This window comes from Bombina bombina, chromosome 6 (genome assembly GCF_027579735.1).
Source record: "Bombina bombina isolate aBomBom1 chromosome 6, aBomBom1.pri, whole genome shotgun sequence".
NCBI lineage: Eukaryota > Metazoa > Chordata > Amphibia > Anura > Bombinatoridae > Bombina > Bombina bombina.
In genome coordinates this window covers 29,609,343-29,634,909 of record NC_069504.1, presented here as the reverse complement: position 1 = coordinate 29,634,909, position 25,567 = coordinate 29,609,343, and the positions used below count along the sequence as shown (strand labels likewise).

Below are 25,567 nucleotides of genomic sequence, written 5' to 3'. Positions count from 1 at the left end.
TACTCTGGCTCAACCTATACATACACATACCTTACTCTGGCTCACCATATATAACACACATACCTTACTCTGGCTCACCCTATATATACACACATACCTTACTCTGGCTCACCCTATATGTACAAACAAACTATACTCTGGCTCACCCTATATATACACACATACCTTACTCTGGCTCACCATATATATATACACACATACCTTACTCTGGCTTACCCTATATATACACACACATACCCTGCTCTGGCTCACCCTATATATACAAACATACCTTACTCTGGCTCACCCTATATGTACACACAAACTATACTCTGGCTCACCCTATATATACACACATACCTTACTCTGGCTCACCCTATATGTACACACAAACTATACTCTGGCTCACCCTATATATACACACATACCCTGATCTGGCTCACCCTATATATACACACATACCTTACTCTGGCTCACCATATATAACACACATACCTTACTATGGCTCACCATATATATATATATATATATATATATATATATATATATATATATATACACACACACATACCTTACTTTGGCTCACCCTATATATACACACATACCTTACTCTGGCTCACCCTATATATACACATATACCTTACTCTGGCTCACCATATATAACACACATACCTTACTCTGGCTCACCCTATATATACACACATACCTTACTCTGGCTAACCCTATATATATATATATATATACACACATACCTTACTCTGGCTCACCCTATATATACAGACATACCCTGCTCTGGCTCACCCTATATATACACACATACACTGCTCTGGCTCACCCTATATATACACACATACCCTGATCTGGCTCACCCTATATATACACACATACATTACTCTGGCTCACCATATATAACACACATACCTTACTCTGGCTCACCATATATATACACACATACCTTACTCTGGCTCACCTTATATATACACACATACCTTACTCTGGCTCACTCTATATATACACACATACCTTACTCTGGCTCACCATATATAACACACATACCTTACTCTGGCTCACCATATATATATATACAGGGAGTGCAGAATTATTAGGCAAATGAGTATTTTGACCACATCATCCTCTTTATGCATGTTGACTTACTCCAAGCTGTATAGGCTCGAAAGCCTACTACCAATTAAGCATATTAGGTGATGTGCATCTCTGTAATGAGAAGGGGTGTGGTCTAATGACATCAACATCCTATATCAGGTGTGCATAATTATTAGGCAACTTCCTTTCCTTTGGCAAAATGGGTCAAAAGAAGGACTTGACAGGCTCAGAAAAGTCAAAAATAGTGAGATATCTTGCAGAGGGATGCAGCACTCTTAAAATTGCAAAGCTTCTGAAGCGTGATCATCGAACAATCAAGCGTTTCATTCAAAATAGTCAACAGGGTCGCAAGAAGCATGTGGAAAAACCAAGGCGCAAAATAACTGCCCATGAACTGAGAAAAGTCAAGCGTGCAGCTGCCAAGATGCCACTTGCCACCAGTTTGGCCATATCTCAGAGCTGCAACATCACTGGAGTGCCCAAAAGCACAAGGTGTGCAATACTCAGAGACATGGCCAAGGTAAGAAAGGCTGAAAGACGACCACCACTGAACAAGACACACAAGCTGAAACGTCAAGACTGGGCCAAGAAATATCTCAAGACTGATTTTTCTAAGGTTTTATGGACTGATGAAATGAGAGTGAGTCTTGATGGGCCAGATGGATGGGCCCGTGGCTGGATTGGTAAAGGGCAGAGAGCTCCAGTCCGACTCAGATGCCAGCAAGGTGGAGGTGGAGTACTGGTTTGGGCTGGTATCATCAAAGATGAGCTTGTGGGGCCTTTTCGGGTTGAGGATGGAGTCAAGCTCAACTCCCAGTCCTACTGCCAGTTTCTGGAAGACACCTTCTTCAAGCAGAGGTACAGGAAGAAGTCTGCATCCTTCAAGAAAAACATGATTTTCATGCAGGACAATGCTCCATCACACGCGTCCAAGTACTCCACAACGTGGCTGGCAAGAAAGGGTATAAAAGAAGAAAATCTAATGACATGGCCTCCTTGTTCACCTGATCTGAACCCCATTGAGAACCTGTGGTCCATCATCAAATGTGAGATTTACAAGGAGGGAAAACAGTACACCTCTCTGAACAGTGTCTGGGAGGCTGTGGCTGCTGCTGCACGCAATGTTGATGGTGAACAGATCAAAACACTGACAGAATCCATGGATGGCAGGCTTTTGAGTGTCCTTGCAAAGAAAGGTGGCTATATTGGTCACTGATTTGTTTTTGTTTTGTTTTTGAATGTCAGAAATGTATATTTGTGAATGTTGAGATGTTATATTGGTTTCACTGGTAAAAAATAAATAATTGAAATGGGTATATATTTGTTTTTTGTTAAGTTGCCTAATAATTATGCACAGTAATAGTCACCTGCACACACAGATATCCCCCTAAAATAGCTATAACTAAAAACAAACTAAAAACTACTTCCAAAACTATTCAGCTTTGATATTAATGAGTTTTTTGGGTTCATTGAGAACATGGTTGTTGTTCAATAATAAAATTAATCCTCAAAAATACAACTTGCCTAATAATTCTGCACTCCCTGTATATATATATATATATATATATATATATATATATATATATATACACACATACCTTACTCTTGCTCACCCTATATATACACACATACCTTACTCTTGCTCACCCTATATATACACACATACCTTACTCTGGCTAACCCTATATATATATATATACACACAAACTCACTGGGGTCTAGTTCTGATGCATCCAAAGGAACAAATAGAAGTACGGAGCACCTCTAGTCAAGCAGATCAGCTGTGCTCCGTGTCTTACACATAGAATAACCCTACCGTACTGTGCTATGTTTATTGGGACTTGGTAGCTGCACCTACAGATTATGTCTTCTTGTTGCTTTGTTTGGCACTTCTAAGTAGTCATGCTCAGTATCACTGTATGCTGCTGCCTTTTTACTTCCATGACAAGGAAGAAATGCAGCTGAAACATTATCCAGCTTAGCTGTCTGTCCTGCTGCCAGGAGAGGGGAGGTGGGGGAAGGTTAGTGTGTAATCACATATAAGGCAAAATAAATGAGAGTATACACAAACTAGCAGACACAAAAAATCACAGTTCAACAGCAATCCAACACTTATATCACACAGTGCAGAGCACATACACAAATCACACAGTGCAGAGCACATACACATATATCACACAGTGCAGAGCACATACACAAATCACACAGTGCAGAGCACATACACATATATCACACAGTGCAGAGCACATACACAAATCACACAGTGCAGAGCACATACACAAATCACACAGTGCAGAGCACATACACAAATATCACACAATACAGGGCACATACACAAATCACACAATACAGAGCACATACACAAATCACACAGTGCAGCGCACATACACATATATCACACAATACAGAGCACATACACAAATCACACAGTGCAGAGCACATACACAAATCACACAGTGCAAAGTACATACACATATATCACACAATACAGAGCACATACACAAATCACACAGTGCAGAGCACATAAACAAATCACAGTGCATTACACAAACACAAATCACACAGTGCAGAGCACATACACAAATCACATAATACAGAGCACATACACAAATCACACAGTGAAGAGCACATAAACAAATCACACAGTGCATTACACATACACAAATCACACAATGCAGAGCACATACACATATATCACACAATACAGAGCACATACACAAATTACACAGTGCAGAGCACATACACATATATCACACAATACAGAGCACATACACAAATCACACAGTGCAGAGCACATACACAAATCACACAGTGCAGAGCACATGCACAAATCACACAGTGCAGAGCACATACACAAATCACACAGTGCAGAGCACATGCACAAATCACACAGTGCAGAGCACATACACAAATCACACAGTGCAGAGCACATACACATATATCACACAGTGCAGAGCACATACACAAATCACACAGTGCAGAGCACATACACAAATCACACAGTGCAGAGCACATGCACAAATCACACAGTGCAGAGCACATGCACAAATCACACAGTGCAGAGCACATACACAAATCACATAATACAGAACACATACACAAATCACACAGTGCAGAGCACATACACAAATCACATAATACAGAGCACATACACAAATCACACAGTGCAGAGCACATACACATCTTATTCACTTTATAAGTCTTACTTTATATATCATACTCACTTTATACATCTTACTCACTTTATACATCTTACTCACTGTATACATCATACTCACTTTATACATCTTACTCACTTTATACATCTTACTCATTTTATATATCATACTCACTTTATACATCTTACTTACTTTATACATCATACTCACTTTATACATCTTACTCACTTTATACATCATACTCGCTTTATACATCTTACTCGCTTTATACATCTTACTCGCTTTATACATCTTACTCACTTTATACATCATACTCACTTTATACATCTTACTCACTTTATACATCTTACTCACTTTATACATCTTACTCACTTTATACATCTTACTTACTTTATACATCTTACTCACTTTATGCATCTTACTAACTTTATACATCTTACTCACTTTATACATCTTACTCACTTTATACATCATACTCGCTTTATATATCTTACTCGCTTTATACATCTTACTCACCTTATACATCTTACTCACTTTATACATCTTACTCACTTTATACATCATACTCATTTATACATCTTACTTACTTTATACATCTTACTCACTTTATAGATCTTACTCACTTTATACATCTTACTCACTTTATACATCTTATTTACTTTATACATCTTACTCACTTTATGCATCTTACTCACTTTATACATCTTACTCACTTTATATATCTTACTCACTTTATACATCTTACTTACTTTATACATCTTACCCACTTTATACATCTTACTTACTTTATACATCTTACTCACTTTATGCATCTTACTAACTTTATACATCTTACTCACTTTATACATCTTACTCACTTTATATATCTTACTCACTTTATACATCTTACTTACTTTATACATCTTACTCACTTTATACATCTTACTCACTTTAAACATCTTACTCACTTTATACATCTTACTCACTTTATACATCTTACTAACTTTATACATCTTACTCACTTTATACATCTTACTCACTTTATATATCTTACTCACTTTATACATCTTACTTACTTTATACATCTTACTCACTTTATACATCTTACTTACTTTATACATCTTACTCACTTTATACATCTTACTTACTTTATACATCATACTTTATACATCATACTCACTTTATACATCTTACTCACTTTATATATCTTACTCACTTTATATATCATACTCACTTTATACATCTTACTTACTTTATACATCTTACTCACTTTATACATCTTACTTACTTTATACATCTTACTCACTTTATACATCTTACTTACTTTATACATCATACTTTATACATCATACTCACTTTATACATCATACTCACTTTATACATCTTACTCACTTTATATATCTTACTTACTTTATACATCATACTCACTTTATACATCTTACTCACTTTATACATCTTACTTACTTTATATATCTTACTTACTTTATACATCTTACTCACTTTATACATCTTACTTACTTTATACATCTTACTTACTTTATATATCTTACTTACTTTATACATCTTACTCACTTTATACATCTTACTTACTTTATACATCTTACTTACTTTATATATATCTTACTTTATACATCTTACTCACTTTATACATCTTACTTACTTTATATATCTTACTTACTTTATACATCTTACTCACTTTATACATCATACTCACTTTATACATCTTACTCACTTTATACATCTTACTTTATACATCATACTCACTTTATACATCTTACTCACTTTATACATCTTACTCACTTTATACATCTTACTCACTTTATACATCCTGCTTACTCTCAGTTCTCTTTCCTTTATTCTCTTTGCTTCTTCCTTTACATCTCACACTTGCATTCCTTACAGTTTTGTAGTAGATTTCTCCTGTTCTATTCTTCACCTTCTATTTGACTCTGTATCTGACCCTGCTACTTTTTCTTCCTCTTTACAGGACTTTGCCCAGACTGGGAAGCCTGGGACCCCAATCAGCCAGTGGAGAATGCCAGAGAGGCCATGCAGCAGGCAGATGATTGGCTGGGAGTGCCACAGGTGAGAGGTCACGTGATGAAGGAAGAGTCCGTTCATAGAGCCAACTCAAAATGAGAGAAGGCTTCTGAGTAGAATTGGGGCCTATTAGTAAAGGTAGGGTCCATGGAGAAAAGGAGCAGTCCCAGGGTAGAGCCTATGGCCGAAATCTCCAAGGACAAAGCTGATCTGGTTAATGGAGAGATTCCAGGGTACTGCCTATGGCAGTGCTTTCCAAACTGTGTGTCGGGACACACTAGTGCAGTGCTTTCCAAACTGTGTGTCGGGACACACTAGTGTGTCGGCAGCAGTGTGTAGGTGTGTCCCTGCTTCAGCACAAATTTTTAAATTTTTTTTTTTTTTACATTTTTTGGGGTTTCTGACTTTCCGCCTGCCTGCTACTCATATCACATGGTTGACACGTGATTGATACCTAGGGGGTCACAGATCAACTTAACCTATTGGCTCAGTGGGAACTGAAAGTATTCCTATTGGCGGCACATTGGCTCCTGACTGCACGTTTAGTCTCCTTAATCGGCTCGTGAGTGCACGTGTAGTCAGTGAGTGGGACAGCAGTGTGTTTGTAGCACGGGCAGTAGTCAATCGGACTCACCGAGCTCTGAGGGCGGCAGCTTAAACGCTGAGCTGAAGTCAGAGGGTTTTTTTTTTTTTGCAGCTAGCTCCCAGTAGTGCATTGCTGCTCCTGCTCTTGATATACGGATAGGAAGTGGAAGCTTAAAAATGCTTGATGATGAAATGCAAGCGTCTTTATCTAATATTCCACCAAATATTCAGAAACTGTGTTCATCCCATCAACCTCATACATCCCATTAAAATAGTAAGTAGCTATTGGTGTTATTAAACTTTTTTCAATTCTTGCACATACTTACTGTTACTTGTAAATACTATGTAATTTATGTATGTGTCCGTATCTCTTAAAACAAGTTAGTTTAACCTCCTTTTTGCTAGTACAACTAAATGACTGTGTCGCGAAATGATGTAGGTCTAAAAAGTGTGTCCCCAACATGAAAAGTTTGGAAAGCTCTGCACTAGTGTGTCGGCAGCAGTGTGTAGGTGTGTCCCTGCTTCAGCACAAATTTTTAAATTTTTTTTTTTTTTACATTTTTTGGGGTTTCTGACTTTCCGCCTGCCTGCTACTCATATCACATGGTTGACACGTGATTGATACCTAGGGGGTCACAGATCAACTTAACCTATTGGCTCAGTGGGAACTGAAAGTATTCCTATTGGCGGCACATTGGCTCCTGACTGCACGTTTAGTCTCCTTAATCGGCTCGTGAGTGCACGTGTAGTCAGTGAGTGGGACAGCAGTGTGTTTGTAGCACGGGCAGTAGTCAATCGGACTCACCGAGCTCTGAGGGCGGCAGCTTAAACGCTGAGCTGAAGTCAGAGGGTTTTTTTTTTTTTGCAGCTAGCTCCCAGTAGTGCATTGCTGCTCCTGCTCTTGATATACGGATAGGAAGTGGAAGCTTAAAAATGCTTGATGATGAAATGCAAGCGTCTTTATCTAATATTCCACCAAATATTCAGAAACTGTGTTCATCCCATCAACCTCATACATCCCATTAAAATAGTAAGTAGCTATTGGTGTTATTAAACTTTTTTCAATTCTTGCACATACTTACTGTTACTTGTAAATACTATGTAATTTATGTATGTGTCCGTATCTCTTAAAACAAGTTAGTTTAACCTCCTTTTTGCTAGTACAACTAAATGACTGTGTCGCGAAATGATGTAGGTCTAAAAAGTGTGTCCCCAACATGAAAAGTTTGGAAAGCTCTGGCCTATGGGGACAGGGCCTATTAAAATGTAATTCCATGTACAGATATAATGCAGTGTCTGTACTTGTATAAAACATGTACAGATATAATGCAGCGTGTGTACTTGTATAAAACATGTACGGATATAATGCAGCGTGTGTACTTGTATAAAACATGTACAGATATAATGCAGCGTGTGTACTTGTATAAAACATGTACGGATATAATGCAGCGTGTGTACTTGTATAAAACATGTACGGATATAATGCAGCGTGTGTACTTGTATAAAACATGTACAGATATAATGCAGCGTGTGTACTTGTATAAAACATGTACAGATATAATGCAGCGTGTGTACTTCTATAAAACATGTACAGATATAATGCAGCGTGTGTACTTGTATAAAACATGTACGGATATAATGCAGCGTGTGTACTTGTATAAAACATGTACAGATATAATGCAGCGTGTGTACTTGTATAAAACATGTACGGATATAATGCAGCGTGTGTACTTGTATAAAACATGTACAGATATAATGCAGCGTGTGTACTTGTATAAAACATGTACGGATATAATGCAGTGTGTGTACTTGTATAAAACATGTACAGATATAATGCAGCGTGTGTACTTGTATAAAACATGTACGGATATAATGCAGCGGGTGTACTTGTATAAAACATGTACGGATATAATGCAGCGTGTGTACTTGTATAAAACATGTACGGATATAATGCAGTGTCTGTACTTGTATAAAACATGTACGGATATAATGCAGCGTGTGTACTTGTATAAAACATGTACAGATATAATGCAGCGTGTGTACTTGTATAAAACATGTACGGATATAATGCAGCGTGTGTACTTGTATAAAACATGTACGGATATAATGCAGCGTGTGTACTTGTATAAAACATGTACAGATATAATGCAGCGTGTGTACTTGTATAAAACATGTACAGATATAATGCAGCGTGTGTACTTGTATAAAACATGTACAGATATAATGCAGCGTGTGTACTTGTATAAAACATGTACGGATATAATGCAGCGTGTGTACTTGTATAAAACATGTACGGATATAATGCAGTGTGTGTACTTGTATAAAACATGTACGGATATAATGCAGCGTGTGTACTTGTATAAAACATGTACAGATATAATGCAGCGTGTGTACTTGTATAAAACATGTACGGATATAATGCAGCGTGTGTACTTGTATAAAACATGTACGGATATAATGCAGCGTGTGTACTTGTATAAAACATGTACAGATATAATGCAGCGTGTGTACTTGTATAAAACATGTACAGATATAATGCAGCGTGTGTACTTGTATAAAACATGTACAGATATAATGCAGCGTGTGTACTTGTATAAAACATGTACGGATATAATGCAGTGTGTGTACTTGTATAAAACATGTAAAGATATAATGCAGTGTGTGTACTTGTATAAAACATGTACGGATATAATGCAGCGTGTGTACTTGTATAAAACATGTACGGATATAATGCAGCGTGTGTACTTGTATAAAACTTGAACGAATATAATGCAGCGTGTGTACTTGTATAAAACATGTACAGATATAATGCAGTGTCTGTACTTGTATAAAACATGTACAGATATAATGCAGCATCTGTACTTGTATAAAACATGTACGGATATAATGCAGCGTGTGTACTTGTATAAAACATGTACGGATATAATGCAGCGTGTGTACTTGTATAAAACATGTACAGATATAATGCAGCGTGTGTACTTGTATAAAACATGTACGGATATAATGCAGTGTGTGTACTTGTATAAAACATGTACAGATATAATGCAGTGTGTGTACTTGTATAAAACATGTACGGATATAATGCAGTGTGTGTACTTGTATAAAACATGTACAGATATAATGCAGCGTGTGTACTTGTATAAAACATGTACGGATATAATACAGTGTCTGTACTTGTATAAAACTCCTCCCCAAATATCAATATTCTCTCAAAGTCTTTATTTAAAAAACAAGTCCTGTAGACAGCAGCATATTTTACTGAATATGCTATAAGTAATACAGTTTAAAGGGACATGAGACACAATTTTTTTCTTTGATGATTCAGATAGAGCGCACAATTTAGAACAAATTTCCAGTTTACTTCTATTATCAAAAGCAATGCACTACTGGGAGCTAGCTGAAGACATTGGATGAGACAAAAGGCATATATTTGCAGCCACAAATTAGCAGATAGTTTTACAACAAAACATACCAAGAGAATAAAGCAAATTAAAAGTTACTGATGCTTTTTCTGAATCAGAAACATTTAATTTTGATTTTACTGTCCCTTTAATACTAATTTAGAATTATTGCTTTGAGAAAAACAAGAAGTGTTTAATGAATTTGCCCCCACATAGTATAGCATACGTTGTAATGCATTGGCACCCTGGTATATAAGGCTGTGAAGTATATCTTGAAGGGAGAAGTCCCACAATAATGTCTGTGGATTGAGGGAGTATCAGGTAGTCTATAAACTTTACTTACGGTGGGACTCACTGTACTGTAAACCACATCTTTTCTACAATACTGTCAGAGGTAAGAGAGATACGTCATCCCATTTCCTTTCTTACAGGTTATTGCCCCAGAAGAAATTGTGGATCCCAATGTGGATGAGCACTCAGTCATGACATATCTGTCCCAGTTCCCCAAAGCCAAGCTGAAGCCTGGAGCTCCACTTCGTTCCAAACAACTGCACCCTAAGAAAGCCATCGCCTATGGTCCAGGTATGGAAAACACTCCTGATCTCTGTGTGCTGGTAGTGAAGAGGTTAATATGGGATCCCAGGTAGCCCCCGCAGTTCCCTTCCTGCTGAGACTCTTCTTGTAGCTCAATGTCTGGGTGAGCTCATTCTTCCAATCCGCTCTGCTCCATCTCTCACTTGGCAGCTTCACGATTGTTACAATATGTTGATGTGAAGCAGTCAAACTCCCTGCCTACAAAACTGCCAAATGTGGACAAATAGTAGACAGGGTCTGATCCTGTCCTCCCAGCTACAGATGAAATGCCACAGGGATTACAACAGTCTGCTGAGATAAAATTCTCATTTTCTCCAGTAACTATTATAAGTTAAACTTGATGCATTATAAACAGGTGATTAACCAGAGTTTATAGTCAGATGACGTTTAATGAGATTGCACAAAGCTACTGTTACCAGCAAGTGCTAACATTAGGTTGGACATGATTATACTTTATTCCCATGATGCCATGGAGGTGTAGTAGAAGACTTTGTTATGTGTAGTCCTTGTCTATGGTTGATTACTGATGTTTTTTGCTTCTTGCCCATTTTCCTATTTTCCTGATGTTAATACTAATATGTCCTTGTCTGTTCTAGGGATTGAGCCTCAGGGTAATATAGTCTTGAAGCCTGCCTACTTCACAGTAGAAACCATTGAAGCCGGTCTTGGGGAGGTGTTGGTGTTTATTGAGGATCCTGAGGGACATACAGAGGAGGTGAGACTAGAAAATGCTATGATGCTTTTCACAAACTAAAATTTGATAAATGGTTTACATGACATCACTCTGACATCATTATTAACTTTGCTTAAAAGTAAATCATTAAAATAGATATTAAAGTCCCAAGGGCAACAAATGTGTTGATTGATTATTTATTACTTTTTATAGACATCATTATTTACCTTTTCTAATGAGGTAAAAATCTCTGCTTGTTTTTGCTTGGAATCAATACTCATCTAATCACCTGTCACCTGTTTAGTTGTACAAGACTCCAGTTACAGGACTCCAGTTTACATTCTCCTCTTGAAGTTGACCTTCTCTAAAGTTAATCACCCTAGCCTGTATTACAGCTGAAATCATTACTTGAGCTTTGCATTGAAACTGTGAACTTCATCACATTCTCTGTTTTACTTCCAGGCAAAGGTCATTCCAAACAATGATAAGAACAGGACCTACTCTGTCAGCTATTTGCCAAAGGTTGCAGGTCTCCACAAGGTATGGGCTACACATCTGGTTCCTGCACTTCGCACTAGCTGTCGTGTATCTTTTCAGTCTACAACCTTTATTTACACACTCTTTAAGTGGCTACTTCTTTGTAGTTAACAAAAGAGTATAGAAACATTATGTAGCTAGGTTACAGAAACTGTGGCATCCAAAATATACCTGGACATCCTGCTAAGGTTAATTATATTTTAGTTGATTTTCAATAAAAAATATTAACAAAGTATGTCACATCAAGAAGTAGTAGATTTTGTGAGATTGTTTAAAAGCTTCTTTTACTTGAGCCCTTATGGAATCTTTTAGATCCACACATATGAATTATTCCTAACAGATTAAATCTCACTATTATGTTTGTACTCTCTTGCTACTTCTGAGGTTGCTGGCTTAGGCGTCACTGATCTTTTTTTCCCTGCAGGTCACAGTATTGTTTGCTGGTCAGAACATCAATAACAGTCCATTTAATGTCAATGTTGCAATGGCACTTGGAGATGCCAACAAAGTGACAGCACGAGGACCTGGGCTGGAGCCTGTTGGAAATGTTGCCAATAAGCCAACATACTTTGATATCTATACTGCAGGTAAAAACCATTATTGGTCGACAATAGACATGTAAGACAAATTTGATCAATTTTGAGCGACAGTCTCCTTATCCTGTAGTCTTTTAATGTCACATTATCTCCTGATGACAAGGATTGATGCAGTAGCTTAAATGTCCATGATGTCAAATCCAGTGAATCCAAGAGATACAGATAATGTTTTAACTTTTTATGTATCAGGTGCTGGTTCTGGAGATGTTGGGGTTGTCATCGTTGATCCTCAAAACCGTCAGGACACTGTGGAGGTGGTTCTAGAAGACAAAGGAGACAATATATATCGTTGCACCTACAGACCCAACATGGAAGGTCCCCACAAGATCTACATCACATTTGCCGGAGCACAAATACCTAAATGTCCTTATGTTGTCAACATCTCAGAAGGTGAGCGCATTGACAACATTGTGCTGCTAGCGTTGGCTCTGTGAAATCAACTGCACTTTTATTGTTGTTTTTCCGGTTGATTAGTGTCTTGCTTGTTCTCCACCACGTAATCTTTCTTCTCCTCTCCTTTTTTATCACTTCATTATCTATACTCACACTGTCAGTATTTTTATGTTCTTGCAATTTTATATGATCCTATTTATTTTTTAATTATTCTAACCACTCTCTAATTCTAGTGACTTACGTTTGTGGGAGAGGCTACATAAGGGATCTTCTCTTTCTATTTTTATTTAATAAGATCTATCTATAAGTGGTTTCCTCAATCTTCCTTCCCAATTAGACATTTATTACATCATATAAATGTGGCTAATCCTACTAATAACTCATCAGGGATAAGATGGGCGTTTACATTAAGGAGACACTAAACACTAACAAATGTTAGGCATAACAAAGTATTAAAGGCATCGGTCAGCCTGAGAATAGTATGTAATATTAGTATAACAGTTTAGCTTCTATAAAGCCATAGTTGCCACCATCTTGTAACCGATCAAAGAGTTTGTTCTTGTTATCTGATCTCCTCTACTGAGGCCAGTTAGAAATAATTATAAATTAACTGTAAAGTTACATCAGAGGGCTTAGCGTCTCTATAAAGTTGTCCTAAACCAGTCACCTAACACTTGAATTAGCATAAATCATTTATTCTTTTATTACTAATTAGTCAATAATAAGATTGTTAATAGAGATAAAAGTTATCATTTTCTGAAACAATAATGATGTATTTTCCATTGATCACACTGTTTACACAAATATTACTACATAACACAATTAAGAGAAGGTTGAGAGTGTGTTAGAAGAAACATTTGTGTGTATATGCGGCTGTGAGTTATTACATGTATCTTAGTGTGTTATTGAATATGTATTAGTATTCTGTGTCTATGTTGTGAGCATGTGTGTAATTTTGTAGCTATGTTGCTTACCCATATTGGGCTAGATTTCAAGTGGAGCGCAAACGTTTGCGCCCTAGCAATAAGGGGTATAAGGGCCTACCGCTCGTATTACAAGCTGAAAGTAAACGCAATTGCGTGAGCTCAATCGTAATTTATGCCTGAATCATTGCTGCAAATTCAGAGCTCTGGTTAACTGTTTAGCGAAACATAAAAGTTGCACAAAACATTACAAAGTACACTCATAATAAGACCATCTCATAAAAATGATAAAAAATAAAAAATATTGCACACAAAAGTTATAAGGGCTCAAAGATAGGAGGTCTCAGGTGAGAAAAAAAGTCAGGCAAAAGGGCTTTAACATAGAGATACATACATATCTAAATGTGTGTGTGTGTGTGTGTATATATATATATATGTGTGTGTATGTGTGTGTGTGTGTGTGTGTGTGTACATATAATATTTTTATTATATTATTTACTGTAAATATTTCACATTCCAATGTTCTGCACATAGCAGAATATGTTCTATATATTTCTAAATACATATTCCTATATATATATAATCATGTATATATGTATACATGATACACTGAAGAAATGACACTTTGCTACAATGTAAAGTAGTGATTGTACAGCCTGTATAACAGTGTAAATTTGCTGTCCCCTCAAAATAACTCAACACACAGCCATTAATGTCTACACGGTTGACACCATCTGAACCAAATAAGTTTATCATGGTCTCATTGGACCACAGGACATGGTTCCAGTAATCCATGTCCTTAGTCTGCTTGTCTTCAGCAGACTGACCCCCACCCCTTCAACCTCTGCAGCAATGCTGGCAGCACTCATATGTCTATTTCCCAAAGACAACCTCTGGATATGACGCTGAGCTCATGCACTCAACTTCTTTGGTCGACCATGGCAAGGGCTGTTCTGAGTGGAACCTGTCCTATGAAACCACTGTATGTTCTTGCCCACCATGCTGCAGCTCAGTTTCAGGGTCTTGGCAATCGCCTAGGCCATCTTTATGTAGAGCAACAATTCTTTTTTTCAGATCCTCAGAGAGTTCTTTGCCATGCTGTGCCATGTGAACTTCCTGTGACCAGTATGAGAGAGTGTGAGAACACCAAATTTAACACACCTTCTCCCCATTCACGCCTGAGACCTTGTAACACTAACAAGTCACATGAAACCAGGGAGGAAAAATGGCTAATTGGGCCCAATTTGGACATTTCCACTTAGGGGTGGTACTCACTTTGTTGCCAACCGTGTAGACATTAATGGCTGTGTGTTGAGTTATTTTGAGGGGACAGCAAATTTACACTGTTATACAGGCTGTACACTCACTACTTTACATTGTAGCAAAGTGTCATTTCTTCAGTGTTGTTACATGAAAAGATATAATAAAATATTTACACAAATGCGAGGGGTGTACTCACTTTTGTGAGATACTGTGTATATATATATATATGTATATATATATATGTATATATATATACTCACACATACACACACACATATATACATATATATATACATACACACACACACACATACATATTGTACCAAAATACCATCATATATCTATCTATCTATCTATCTATCTATCTATATATATATATATATATATAAATCTCCAAGGAAGGATAAGCACAGTCTTACAAGGTTCATGCAACTGCCAGGGTGCACTTTAGCTAATATTTAAAGTCCCTTCAAGAAAGGCACTCACTGGTCTTCATATGTTATGTCTTTTTTATGATGACCTGAAATAAAAGTTATTTTTTATGAAGACCAGTGAGTGCCTTTCTTGAAGGGACTATAGATTATATATATATATATATATGTGTGTGTGTGTGTGTGTGTGTGTGTGTGTGTGTATTTATGAATAAATAGAACCTATTCTGCTATGTAAAGAACATTGGAATATGAAATATTTTCATTCTGACTTTGGGAATATGCAATCGGGTTTTCATGAGAGTGGGGTGGTTTTCTTTCACTTTTTTCTCTCCATTGACTTTTATGTGGGGGAATACGTGAACACGCACGCAATATTGTAACTTTAGATTTTTGCGCTCATCAGGTTAACGCAAGAGGAAAACCAGTTTACTTTCAACTCATAATACGATCACAACCCAACGAGTGCAAAAATCTAACTTCTAGCGCAATTAACGCTCAAGCGGGAGTGATAATTTGCGCTCCACTTATAATCTAGCCCATTAAGTGCCTAGGTGTGTTTCATGTGTATATTTTGCTTATTCTAATAATTTCTCCCTATGTTTCTCTGATTCCCCTGTAGCTATTGTTGTTCTTCCCCAGGCGCCCAGCACCCCTCCCCTGCAGATCATTCCCCTGGCCGTTCTCACCCCACCTCCTGATAAAGCCAAGAAAGTGGCTCCCCCACCTCCACCAAAACCCAAACCGCGCAAATCAAGTTAGTATGGGCCAACTATGGCCTGTCTAAAGTGTGTGGGCACTGTCTGAGCACTGCCTGCCTAGAGTGAGTGGTTATGCCTTGGCGTAGTTTTCCTAGAATGAGTAGACAAAGCTTGAGCATGGCCTGTATAACATAGTGAGCAGTACCTGAACATGGCCTGACTAAATTTATTGGTATTCCTGTGCATGTGTTGCCGAAGGTATATCAGCATGCCTGTGCATGCCGAAGGTATATTGGTATGCCTAAGCTTGGCTTTCTTTAGTGAGAAGGCATTGCTTGAACATTGGCTGTTGAGAGTTAATGATCTGCTCGAGCATTGGTTGTCTGAGGTTTTTAGCCTGCTTGAGAATGGGCTGTCTAGAATTAATAGTCTGCTTGCACATTGGCTATCTAGAGTTAATAGTCTGCCTGAGCATTGGCTATCAAGTTAATAGTCTACTTGAGCATTGGCTGCCTAGAGTTAATAGTCTGCTTGCGCATTGGCTATCAAGGTAATAGCCTGCTTGAGCATTGGCTGTCTAGAATTAATAGACTGCTTGAGCGTTGGTTGTCTAGAATTAATAGTCTGCTTGAGCTTTGGCATTCTAGAATTAATAGTCTGCTTGAGCATTGGCTATCTATAAATAATAGTTTGCTTGAGCTTTGGCATTCTAGAATTAATAGTCTGCTTGAGCATTGGCTATCTAGAGTTAATAGTCTGCTTGAGCATTGGCTGTCTAGAATTAATAGTCTGCTTGAGCTTTGGCTGTCTAGAATTAATAGTCTGCTTGAGCTTTGGCTGTCTAGAATTAATAGTCTGCTTGAGCATTGGCTGTCTAGAATTAATAGTCTGCTTGCACATTGGCTATCTAGAGCTTATAGTCTGCTTGAGCATTGGCTATCGAGTTAATAGTCTACTTGAGCATTGGCTGTCTAGAATTAATAGTCTGCTTGCACATTGGCTATCTAGAGCTTATAGTCTGCTTGAGCATTGGCTATCGAGTTAATAGTCTACTTGAGCATTGGCTGTCTAGAATTAATAGTCTGCTTGAGCTTTGGCTGTCTAGAATTAATAGTCTGCTTGCACATTGGCTATCTAGAGCTTATAGTCTGCTTGAGCATTGGCTATCGAGTTAATAGTCTACTTGAGCATTGGCTGCCTAGAGTTAAGTCTGCTTAAACATTGGCTATCAAGTTAATAGCCTGCTTGAGCATTGGCTGTCTAGAATTAATAGATTGCTTGAGAATTGGCTGTCTAGAATTAAGTCTGCTTGAGCTTTGGCAGTCTAGAGATAATAGCCTGCTTAAGCATTGGCTGATTAGAGTTAATAGTCTGCTTGTGCATGGCTGAATTAGAGTGAGGGAAAATTGCCTGAGCAAGGCCAACCTAGAGAGTGGGTACTGCTTGAGCACATCCTTTGCAGAGAGTGAGGCATTGAATCCACCTTTTCCTGTTTGAGAGTGAATTATCTGAGACTGACCATCTAGAGAACATGCTGTCCTTGCTTGAGAAATTTCCACTCAGTGAGTGTGCCAAGTGCTCGAGCAATGAGAGCTGCCATTTCCTGAAAATTGCCATTCTTCTGTGAATGGGTCCTAGTGACTATAGCATGCTCTTTGTGAGAGACATCATGTTGAGTTGAGTGGGCACTATCAGGGTATGGCCTGTAATATATGACTGAGCAGAAGCCGATATGGTTTCACGTGTTAGATCAACTGATACAACATGTAATGTAAAATTGGGCAGTGACAGCATAAACAAATTGTGCTAGTGGTACTGTGAGAATGGGCACTAACAGAGCATGGCATATTCTGTGTGAGTGACACTGCCTGATTTTGCATATACTGAGTGAGTGAGCACTGAGAGCATGGCATTTTCCATGTCATTAGCATGATCTGTGTACATGGGAATTGCATACCATACTCTATGTGAGTGGCCTCCCCTGACAAAGCAAGTAATGTATGAGTTAGCACTGAGCATGGCATATTCTGTGTGAGTGGCACTGCCTGAGGTACTGTGTGTGGACACAGAATGAGCATGGCTTGTTGAGTCTGAGTGGGCAAGCATTGTGTGAGAGAGCACTTCCTCAAACCCTACACTTTGCCCATACCATTCCCATCTTCCAATTACTTTACTGGTTGACTTAACTCATAATATAACACTAACTTTTTAATGCTAACACGATCATGGTATCCTAAATGCCTTAGCTGGTCAGTACATATTTATAAGTAACCCAACATGCACTTATTTACTAGGGTATATTTGTGTGGGGGCTCATATAATGCAGATAAGTGCCATTTAAGTAGTACTCCAGGTGTCTCCCATGTTTGGGATGTCGCATACAGGATTAACACATTTCAATTTAAAGCATAACTCACTTCCTACAAAGGCTGGAACAGCCTCCATAATCTGTACCTATGTTATTCTAAGCACCGTTTCACCAAAGTCCCTACACCTCTCCATTGTTTAGTTAATGGCCTATATTTCTTCATGGGATTAGGGAGAATGTTAAGACTGGGAAGGTCATTGTACTCCCAGTGAATCTGGAGAACTAAATAGCAATTTGCATTTCAGTGTATTCCAAAATAGTGGTGCTTTAATAATATCACCAGATGGCAGCGGCTATAGTAGATATTTTTATAGCTGATACGTTATATATAGGGTGAAGATCAGGAGGGGACATCATCTCTTGATATGAGGCTCGTCTGAGTGCTAATGTTTGCTCTTGCATGTGGCTTGTTTTGGAAATAAGTCAAGCTTAATTCTTCACATGAATTATTGTATGGACAACTATAGCAACTGTTGCGTAATCACATAGTAGTTGTGGGGATTAACCCGAAAAGAAAAATGCAATTATAGCCCCTTTTCATGTGTAAAAATGATGTTATTTGCTCTGTGTAGTTTACAGTAATTTTGAATTTATCCCACTTGCTAATTAGAGCTTCACATGTTTTTGGCAGCCTGTAATCCCAATGCTTGCAGAGCTTCTGGACGGGGTCTGCAGCCCAAGGGGGTGCGCGTGAAGGAAGTGGCAGATTTCAAGGTGTTTACCAAGGGTGCAGGAAGTGGGGAACTGAAAGTCACCGTCAAAGGACCAAGTGAGTAAACTGGCAGCATAAGTGATTTGTTTGTTTAGGCTTAGAATAATAAATGTACTAAATTGGTAGTGAAAAAAAAAAGTGGGGTGTAAAGTCAGATAAACATCTTTAAAGTAGGGAAGGATAGGAAATACCACATAATAGGGTAGTAGAAGTTAAGGTTCAAGGGGCGGAAATACTGTTATAAACTTAAAGGGACAGTCTAGGCCAAAATAAACTTTCATGATTCAGAAAGAGCATGTAATTTTAAACAATTTTCCAATTGCCTAGGAGGTTCATATGCTAATTTCTTAGACCTTGAAGCCCACCTCTTTCACATTGCATTTTAACAGTTTTTCACCACTAGAGGGTGTTAGTTCACGTATTTCATATAGATAACACTGTGCTCGTGCATGAGAAGGTATCTGGGAGCAGGCACTGATTGGCTAGACTGCAAGTCTGTCAAAAGAACTGAAAAAAGGGGCAGTTTGCAGAGGCTTAGATACAAGATAATCACAGAGGTTAAAAGTATATTATTATAAATGTGTTAGTTATGCAAAACTGGGAAATGGGTAATAAAGGGATTATCTATCTTTTAAAACAATAAAAATTCTGGTGTAGACTGTCCCTTTAAGAAAGAGATAGAAATGGGAAGACGCAAATGTAGAGAGAGAATTTAGATAAAGGGTCTAAGATAATTACAGAGCAATGTATATTTGAAGAGTGAGATTAGGAATATATAAAAGAAAAATACAGGGAGTGTACCTGGACAAAGTGAAAATAATTAGATAAATAGAAGATATAAATAGGTAACCTACTTGTCGTCTGTATTTCTTCCCCCAACAGAAGGCACAGAGGAACCTGTAAAGATCCGTGATGTTGGGGATGGTGTGTATGAATGTGATTATTACCCCATACACCCAGGAAAATACATTGTAAATATTACGTGGGGTGGAAATGCCATACCCAGAAGGTGAGCATGTTAAAACTTAACCTAAAATATCATCACTTGCTGGAATTTTTAGTTCTCTTTTTGTATTTACCATTTTGTTTTCTTACCCATCTTCTTTCTGACCAGTCCCTTCGAGGTTTATATCAGCCCTGAGGTTGGCGTTCAGAAAGTGCGGGCATGGGGTCCTGGCTTGGAGACAGGCATGGTGGGAAAGTCAGCAGATTTTGTGGTTGAGGCAATCGGCACAGAGGTGGGAACTCTCGGTGAGTATATCTGCTGAACAGAAACATACACAGATACCACCATGTCAAAAAAGTGCCCCTCATACATTGTGCTACTAAACAGAATCTGAAATAATATTTACATTATCTATTTATGAAGTTTCATAAGTGTTGATATTTGTACAAAGAATATATTACTTATACATTTTAAAACAAACGATTGTGTTGAGAACTGCTGTTTGTTAATACTATGTTCTGTTCAGAGACCATGTGGCCATTGCCCACAACTCATCTTTTGTTTTCCACAGGCTTCTCAATCGAGGGACCCTCCCAGGCAAAGATAGAGTGTGACGACAAGGGAGATGGGTCATGTGATGTGCGCTACTGGCCCACAGAACCAGGAGAGTATGCAGTACATGTCATCTGCGATGATGAGGACATCAAGGACAGTCCTTTTATTGCTCACATTTTACCAGCCAGTATCAAGGGATTCCCAGAGAAGGTAATAAAAATTCAATTGGAGAATATGTTCAGATTACCATACCATTCTGTATTTTACATCTAGTTAATCTCTTTATTTAGTTTTCAGTTGCTGGTGTTTATCTGGGCAGTTGCCAGGATCTCCCTTTGCTTCCTTACCCATAATAACTGTATCCTCACTAAGCTTTCCCACTATTGTATCTTTCCAGGTCAAAGCATATGGTCCCGGACTGGAACCCACTGGGTGCATAGTTGAGCATCCTGCTGAGTTCACCATTGATGCCCGGGCTGCTGGAAAAGCAGAGTTGAAAATCTATGCTCAGGTGGGTAATAGATAATACTTTACAGATCAAAGGGAAGAGGGTAGGTGTGAGGGTACACTATATGTGACAAATGCAGATAGCAGAACTTCCCACTGAATTTAAGAGGTAATTTCACACAATCATCTGATCTCCCCTATAGGATGCTGAGGGATCACCTATTGACATCAAGATTAAAGACAACGGAGACAATACATATGTCTGTGTATATGTCCCAACAAAGCCCATCAAACATACCATCATTATCTCCTGGGGAGGTGTCAATATCCCCAACAGCCCTTACAGGGTAAGTGCTACAAACAGAGGTGTAAGATGTTTATAAACCTGTGGGTAGCAGTGTTTCCTATTCTTGTCTGTATGTTACTGGGGTCCTCAGTTATCTATGTTTGCTTAACTCTCAGTCTCTATATATTCTGGGCTATATAATTTCAAAACAATTATGTAAGTTTGCATGTATCTGTATTTATAAAGATAAACATTCTTACTTAGTTGCATATGCTCATGTTTGCAAGTCTCACACTGTTAATATTACTGTTTAGGTTTCTGTTGGTGAAGGGAGTCATCCCAATAAAGTAAAGGTTTATGGACCTGGCGTAGAGAAGACAGGACTGAAAGCAAATGAGCCAACCTACTTCACTGTGGACTGCAGTGAGGCAGGACAAGGTAATTTCTTATAATATGGGAAAGAGACAATAGATTTGAGAGTTGGCAATATAAGTTCTTGCCACAAAAGGTGGTTCTAGCACAAGATTAAAAGGTTGTCCTTTAATAGGAGGAAAAGAATATGAGATAAGCGATTCAGTGTTAGTAAGCTTCATGTTTCAGTACCCTTCTAAAATTGTTTGGTGTAGTTTTTGTTATTGTTGTGTTACAATTATAGTGCTTGCATTGATTGTCTTTTTTAACAGGTGATGTCAGCATTGGGATTAAGTGTGCACCTGGTGTTGTGGGACCTGCAGAGGCAGATATTGACTTTGACATAATTAAAAATGATAATGATACATTTACTGTGAAATACACCCCACCTGGTGCTGGAAGATATACCATCATGGTGCTGTTTGCTGACCAGGTATGTTATCTGTCATGAACTTCCATAGCTCATAGATTGTTATATACATTCTTAAGCATGCAAAACACAACCCTAACCTATACCCAGAGGCATCTAGAATGCATACCTATCAACTCCTGCTTTGCATATACTTACCAAATATAAATATAACTATTTAAATATACAGATACAACTAATCTATAACTTGTATCTTCTTGACATAACCAACACTGATTGTTTCTTACACTTAGGAAATTCCCATCAGTCCATTTCGTGTTAAAGTTGATCCATCACATGACGCCAACAAGGTCCGAGCTGAGGGTCCAGGGCTCAGCCGCACAGGTAATGGAAAAATAAACAATGTGGATTGTAAATATGAAGGTCAAATGGAGAGCAGGGTGCAGTGAAATAGTCAGGTGGAAAGTAGGATTTTTAAGAAAAACTGTGCAGCATTGTACTAGGGAATATTTTCACCATCTGGGTATTAGTTTTCCTAGTTACAGCTGGGGCAAAACTGCATCAGCTTTACATTAACTGTGTCATGTTCTTGTGTGCATGCGCTCAGGACACAGACCCTCAGGGCAGTGATAGGGATTTGGAGACACCGACCCTTGACCCGGGGAAGAGAATCCTGGACGTGGATGGATGATATTCTGTGATTCATAGTTGCAAGAAGTTATTGTAGAATTCATGGGGAGTGCAACACATGTATACAATATATTCTGGCTTCACTGTGACTTATAGTTAGTTAATAGGAGTAGCTGCAGGATTCATGAGAGAAAAATATAGCAATGTAGGATCTACAGGCTTTAGAGTAAACTGGTAGAAGATTGACTGATAGATGCAAACTAAGGTTTGTTGCAGGTTCACAGTACATAATATTATATAGAGCTGTATGACAGTAATAAGCAGAGCAGCACAGGTGATAGACAAGTTGCACGTTTAAGGCATTAAATACTGTTTGTGCATATAATGGAGAATCACAGGAAAGCTTTTAACTGAACACATAGATGCAGAGTTCTGAATATGTTAACATATTTGGATGAGGATATTTCAGCTATGACAACTTGTAGCAGAGAATAGTTATAAAGTTCTGAGTAAGATGCTGTTGTAGCAATTAGAGAGTGGTAATAACCAAATGCTTACTTGTAATTTAGAATAAAGTTCAGAGTTTGTTAAGTAGCAATGTCCAGGAAACAAAATGGAATTATTTGGATACTTGCGATTAGATGATTTTAAGCATAGCTAAAAGGAAAGGCTGTAGCTTGAATAAGTTGGTAAAATCCATGCAGGAACAGTCACAGACCTCTGTTATTCTGGAACACAACTTTAAAGCTAATGCAATGCACATTAGGCCTGATATGGTTTAAAAAGAGGCTGAGGGAATCAGGTGCATGAATGATTAATTAGGCAGGTAAGTTGAATGCAAATAGTGCCCAAACCAGCATGATTGTCAGAAGCAGGGAAGGCAGTCTTAAAGGGACAGTGATATCAGGCAGGCATATGTTACAAACTGCTATTTTCTTCTACCCAACACATCCTTGTTCAGTAAACTAATTTACTACTTACCTGCTGTTGTAGAAACATAATATTCAAAACATTAAAAGCATCTAAGCATGACTTAAAAAGCATACACCATGATAACACTTTCTGTTCTCTCCTTGATGTAGGAGTGGAAGTTGGCAAACCAACACACTTCACCGTATACACTAAGGGTGCCGGGAAAGCAAAGGTGGATGTCCAATTCACTGGTACCTCAAAAGGAGAAGTTGTGCAAGACTTTGAAATTATTGATAACCATGACTATTCATATACTATCAAGTATACAGCTGTACAGCAGGTAACCAAATATGTCTGTATGTGTGTGTTTAGTGGCAAATCCCCAGTACTCAACAAAATGTCATGAGTAAATACTTCATATCATACACTAAGATGTAGATCTTACCTTCTTTCATCTATATCCTCTAGGGTAACATAACTGTGTCAGTAACGTATGGAGGTGACCCTGTTCCTAAGAGTCCATTTATTGTGAATGTAGCACCTCCTCTAGATCTGAGCAAGGTCAAAGTTGAAGGACTTAACAATAGTAAGTAACTATAAAATGAAACTGTTGGTATAAACCAGTGTACGAAATGTGTGTATACAATCTTTTTTTCTTGTATATAACTCTCTCATTTCTGTCATCACAGAGGTGGATGTTGGGAAGGATCAAGAGTTCACCATTAACACCAGTGGGGCAGGTGGTCAAGGAAAAGTGGATGTAAAGATTACATCACCATCCCGTAGGCCAATTCCGTGTAAGGTGGAGACTGGGGTCACAAGTGATATTCACACTGTCAAATATATGCCCCCCGAGGAAGGACCATACAAGGTGGATATCAGTTATGATGGACACCCTGTTCCTGGAAGCCCATTCTCTGTGGAGGCTGTGATGCCACCAGACCCTTCCAAGGTACTTATAATAAATATATATATAATAAATATAGATATTGAATCTAACTGACCTTGTCTTTTTAAGACTTAATTTGTTAACAAATTGTGTATCAGTAAGGGCATTTACACAAACTTCAGGCAGCTACCATGCTATTCTCAGTTAAAGGGAGCAGTTATGGTTCAAGATGTTGAGCTTGAGGTCATATTATATATTTCTAATGCATGTCCAATAATGTTCCTGTAGCCAGTTTTCCCTTAACTAAAGTATAGAACCTACCATACAAAGCTAAGAGTAAAATAAGTTGTGGATTTTTCTTTCACTACTGACTTAGTTCCTACAAGCAAATTAATTTACCCGAACGCCTTCAGTAACCCTACAGTGAATGTAAGCTAACAATATCTGTTACCTGCTGTGTGTATGTTGTCTTCATCTCTAGAGAAGACATCATCTTTATACACATCACCTACTTTCAAGGTCCCTACATTGTTATTTCTGTTTTATAAACACTTCTAAATTCTCTCTCGTTTTTTTATCTGAACTTCCCTTTTATATCTTACCTAAATACTTTCACCCCATCTGCCAATGTTATTTCTGTTTTTATGTGTAATCCCTCTCTCCTACACATCTTGCCTTTCCCTC

At 38.0% G+C, this 25,567-nt stretch overlaps 1 protein-coding gene across 2 annotated transcripts in view; it reads left to right on the top strand.

Moving 5' to 3' along the window:
* The window catches only part of FLNC (filamin C), an 82,268-nt gene that overhangs the window by 33,994 nt on the left and 22,707 nt on the right, over positions 1 to 25,567 (top strand). The window contains exons 3-21 of one of the 2 annotated variants that reach the window (XM_053716345.1): positions 6,208 to 6,305; positions 10,678 to 10,828; positions 11,437 to 11,555; positions 11,976 to 12,053; positions 12,475 to 12,637; positions 12,836 to 13,036; positions 16,279 to 16,413; positions 19,357 to 19,494; positions 20,320 to 20,446; positions 20,552 to 20,688; positions 20,955 to 21,148; positions 21,336 to 21,449; positions 21,589 to 21,732; positions 21,986 to 22,109; positions 22,355 to 22,515; positions 22,746 to 22,836; positions 24,165 to 24,334; positions 24,463 to 24,580; positions 24,684 to 24,946. In XM_053716345.1, the coding sequence (XP_053572320.1) occupies positions 6,208 to 6,305; positions 10,678 to 10,828; positions 11,437 to 11,555; positions 11,976 to 12,053; positions 12,475 to 12,637; positions 12,836 to 13,036; positions 16,279 to 16,413; positions 19,357 to 19,494; positions 20,320 to 20,446; positions 20,552 to 20,688; positions 20,955 to 21,148; positions 21,336 to 21,449; positions 21,589 to 21,732; positions 21,986 to 22,109; positions 22,355 to 22,515; positions 22,746 to 22,836; positions 24,165 to 24,334; positions 24,463 to 24,580; positions 24,684 to 24,946 (2,726 nt within the window). The remainder of the gene's footprint in view (positions 1 to 6,207; positions 6,306 to 10,677; positions 10,829 to 11,436; positions 11,556 to 11,975; positions 12,054 to 12,474; positions 12,638 to 12,835; positions 13,037 to 16,278; positions 16,414 to 19,356; positions 19,495 to 20,319; positions 20,447 to 20,551; positions 20,689 to 20,954; positions 21,149 to 21,335; positions 21,450 to 21,588; positions 21,733 to 21,985; positions 22,110 to 22,354; positions 22,516 to 22,745; positions 22,837 to 24,164; positions 24,335 to 24,462; positions 24,581 to 24,683; positions 24,947 to 25,567) is intronic. The other variant, XM_053716346.1, reaches the window with a different exon arrangement.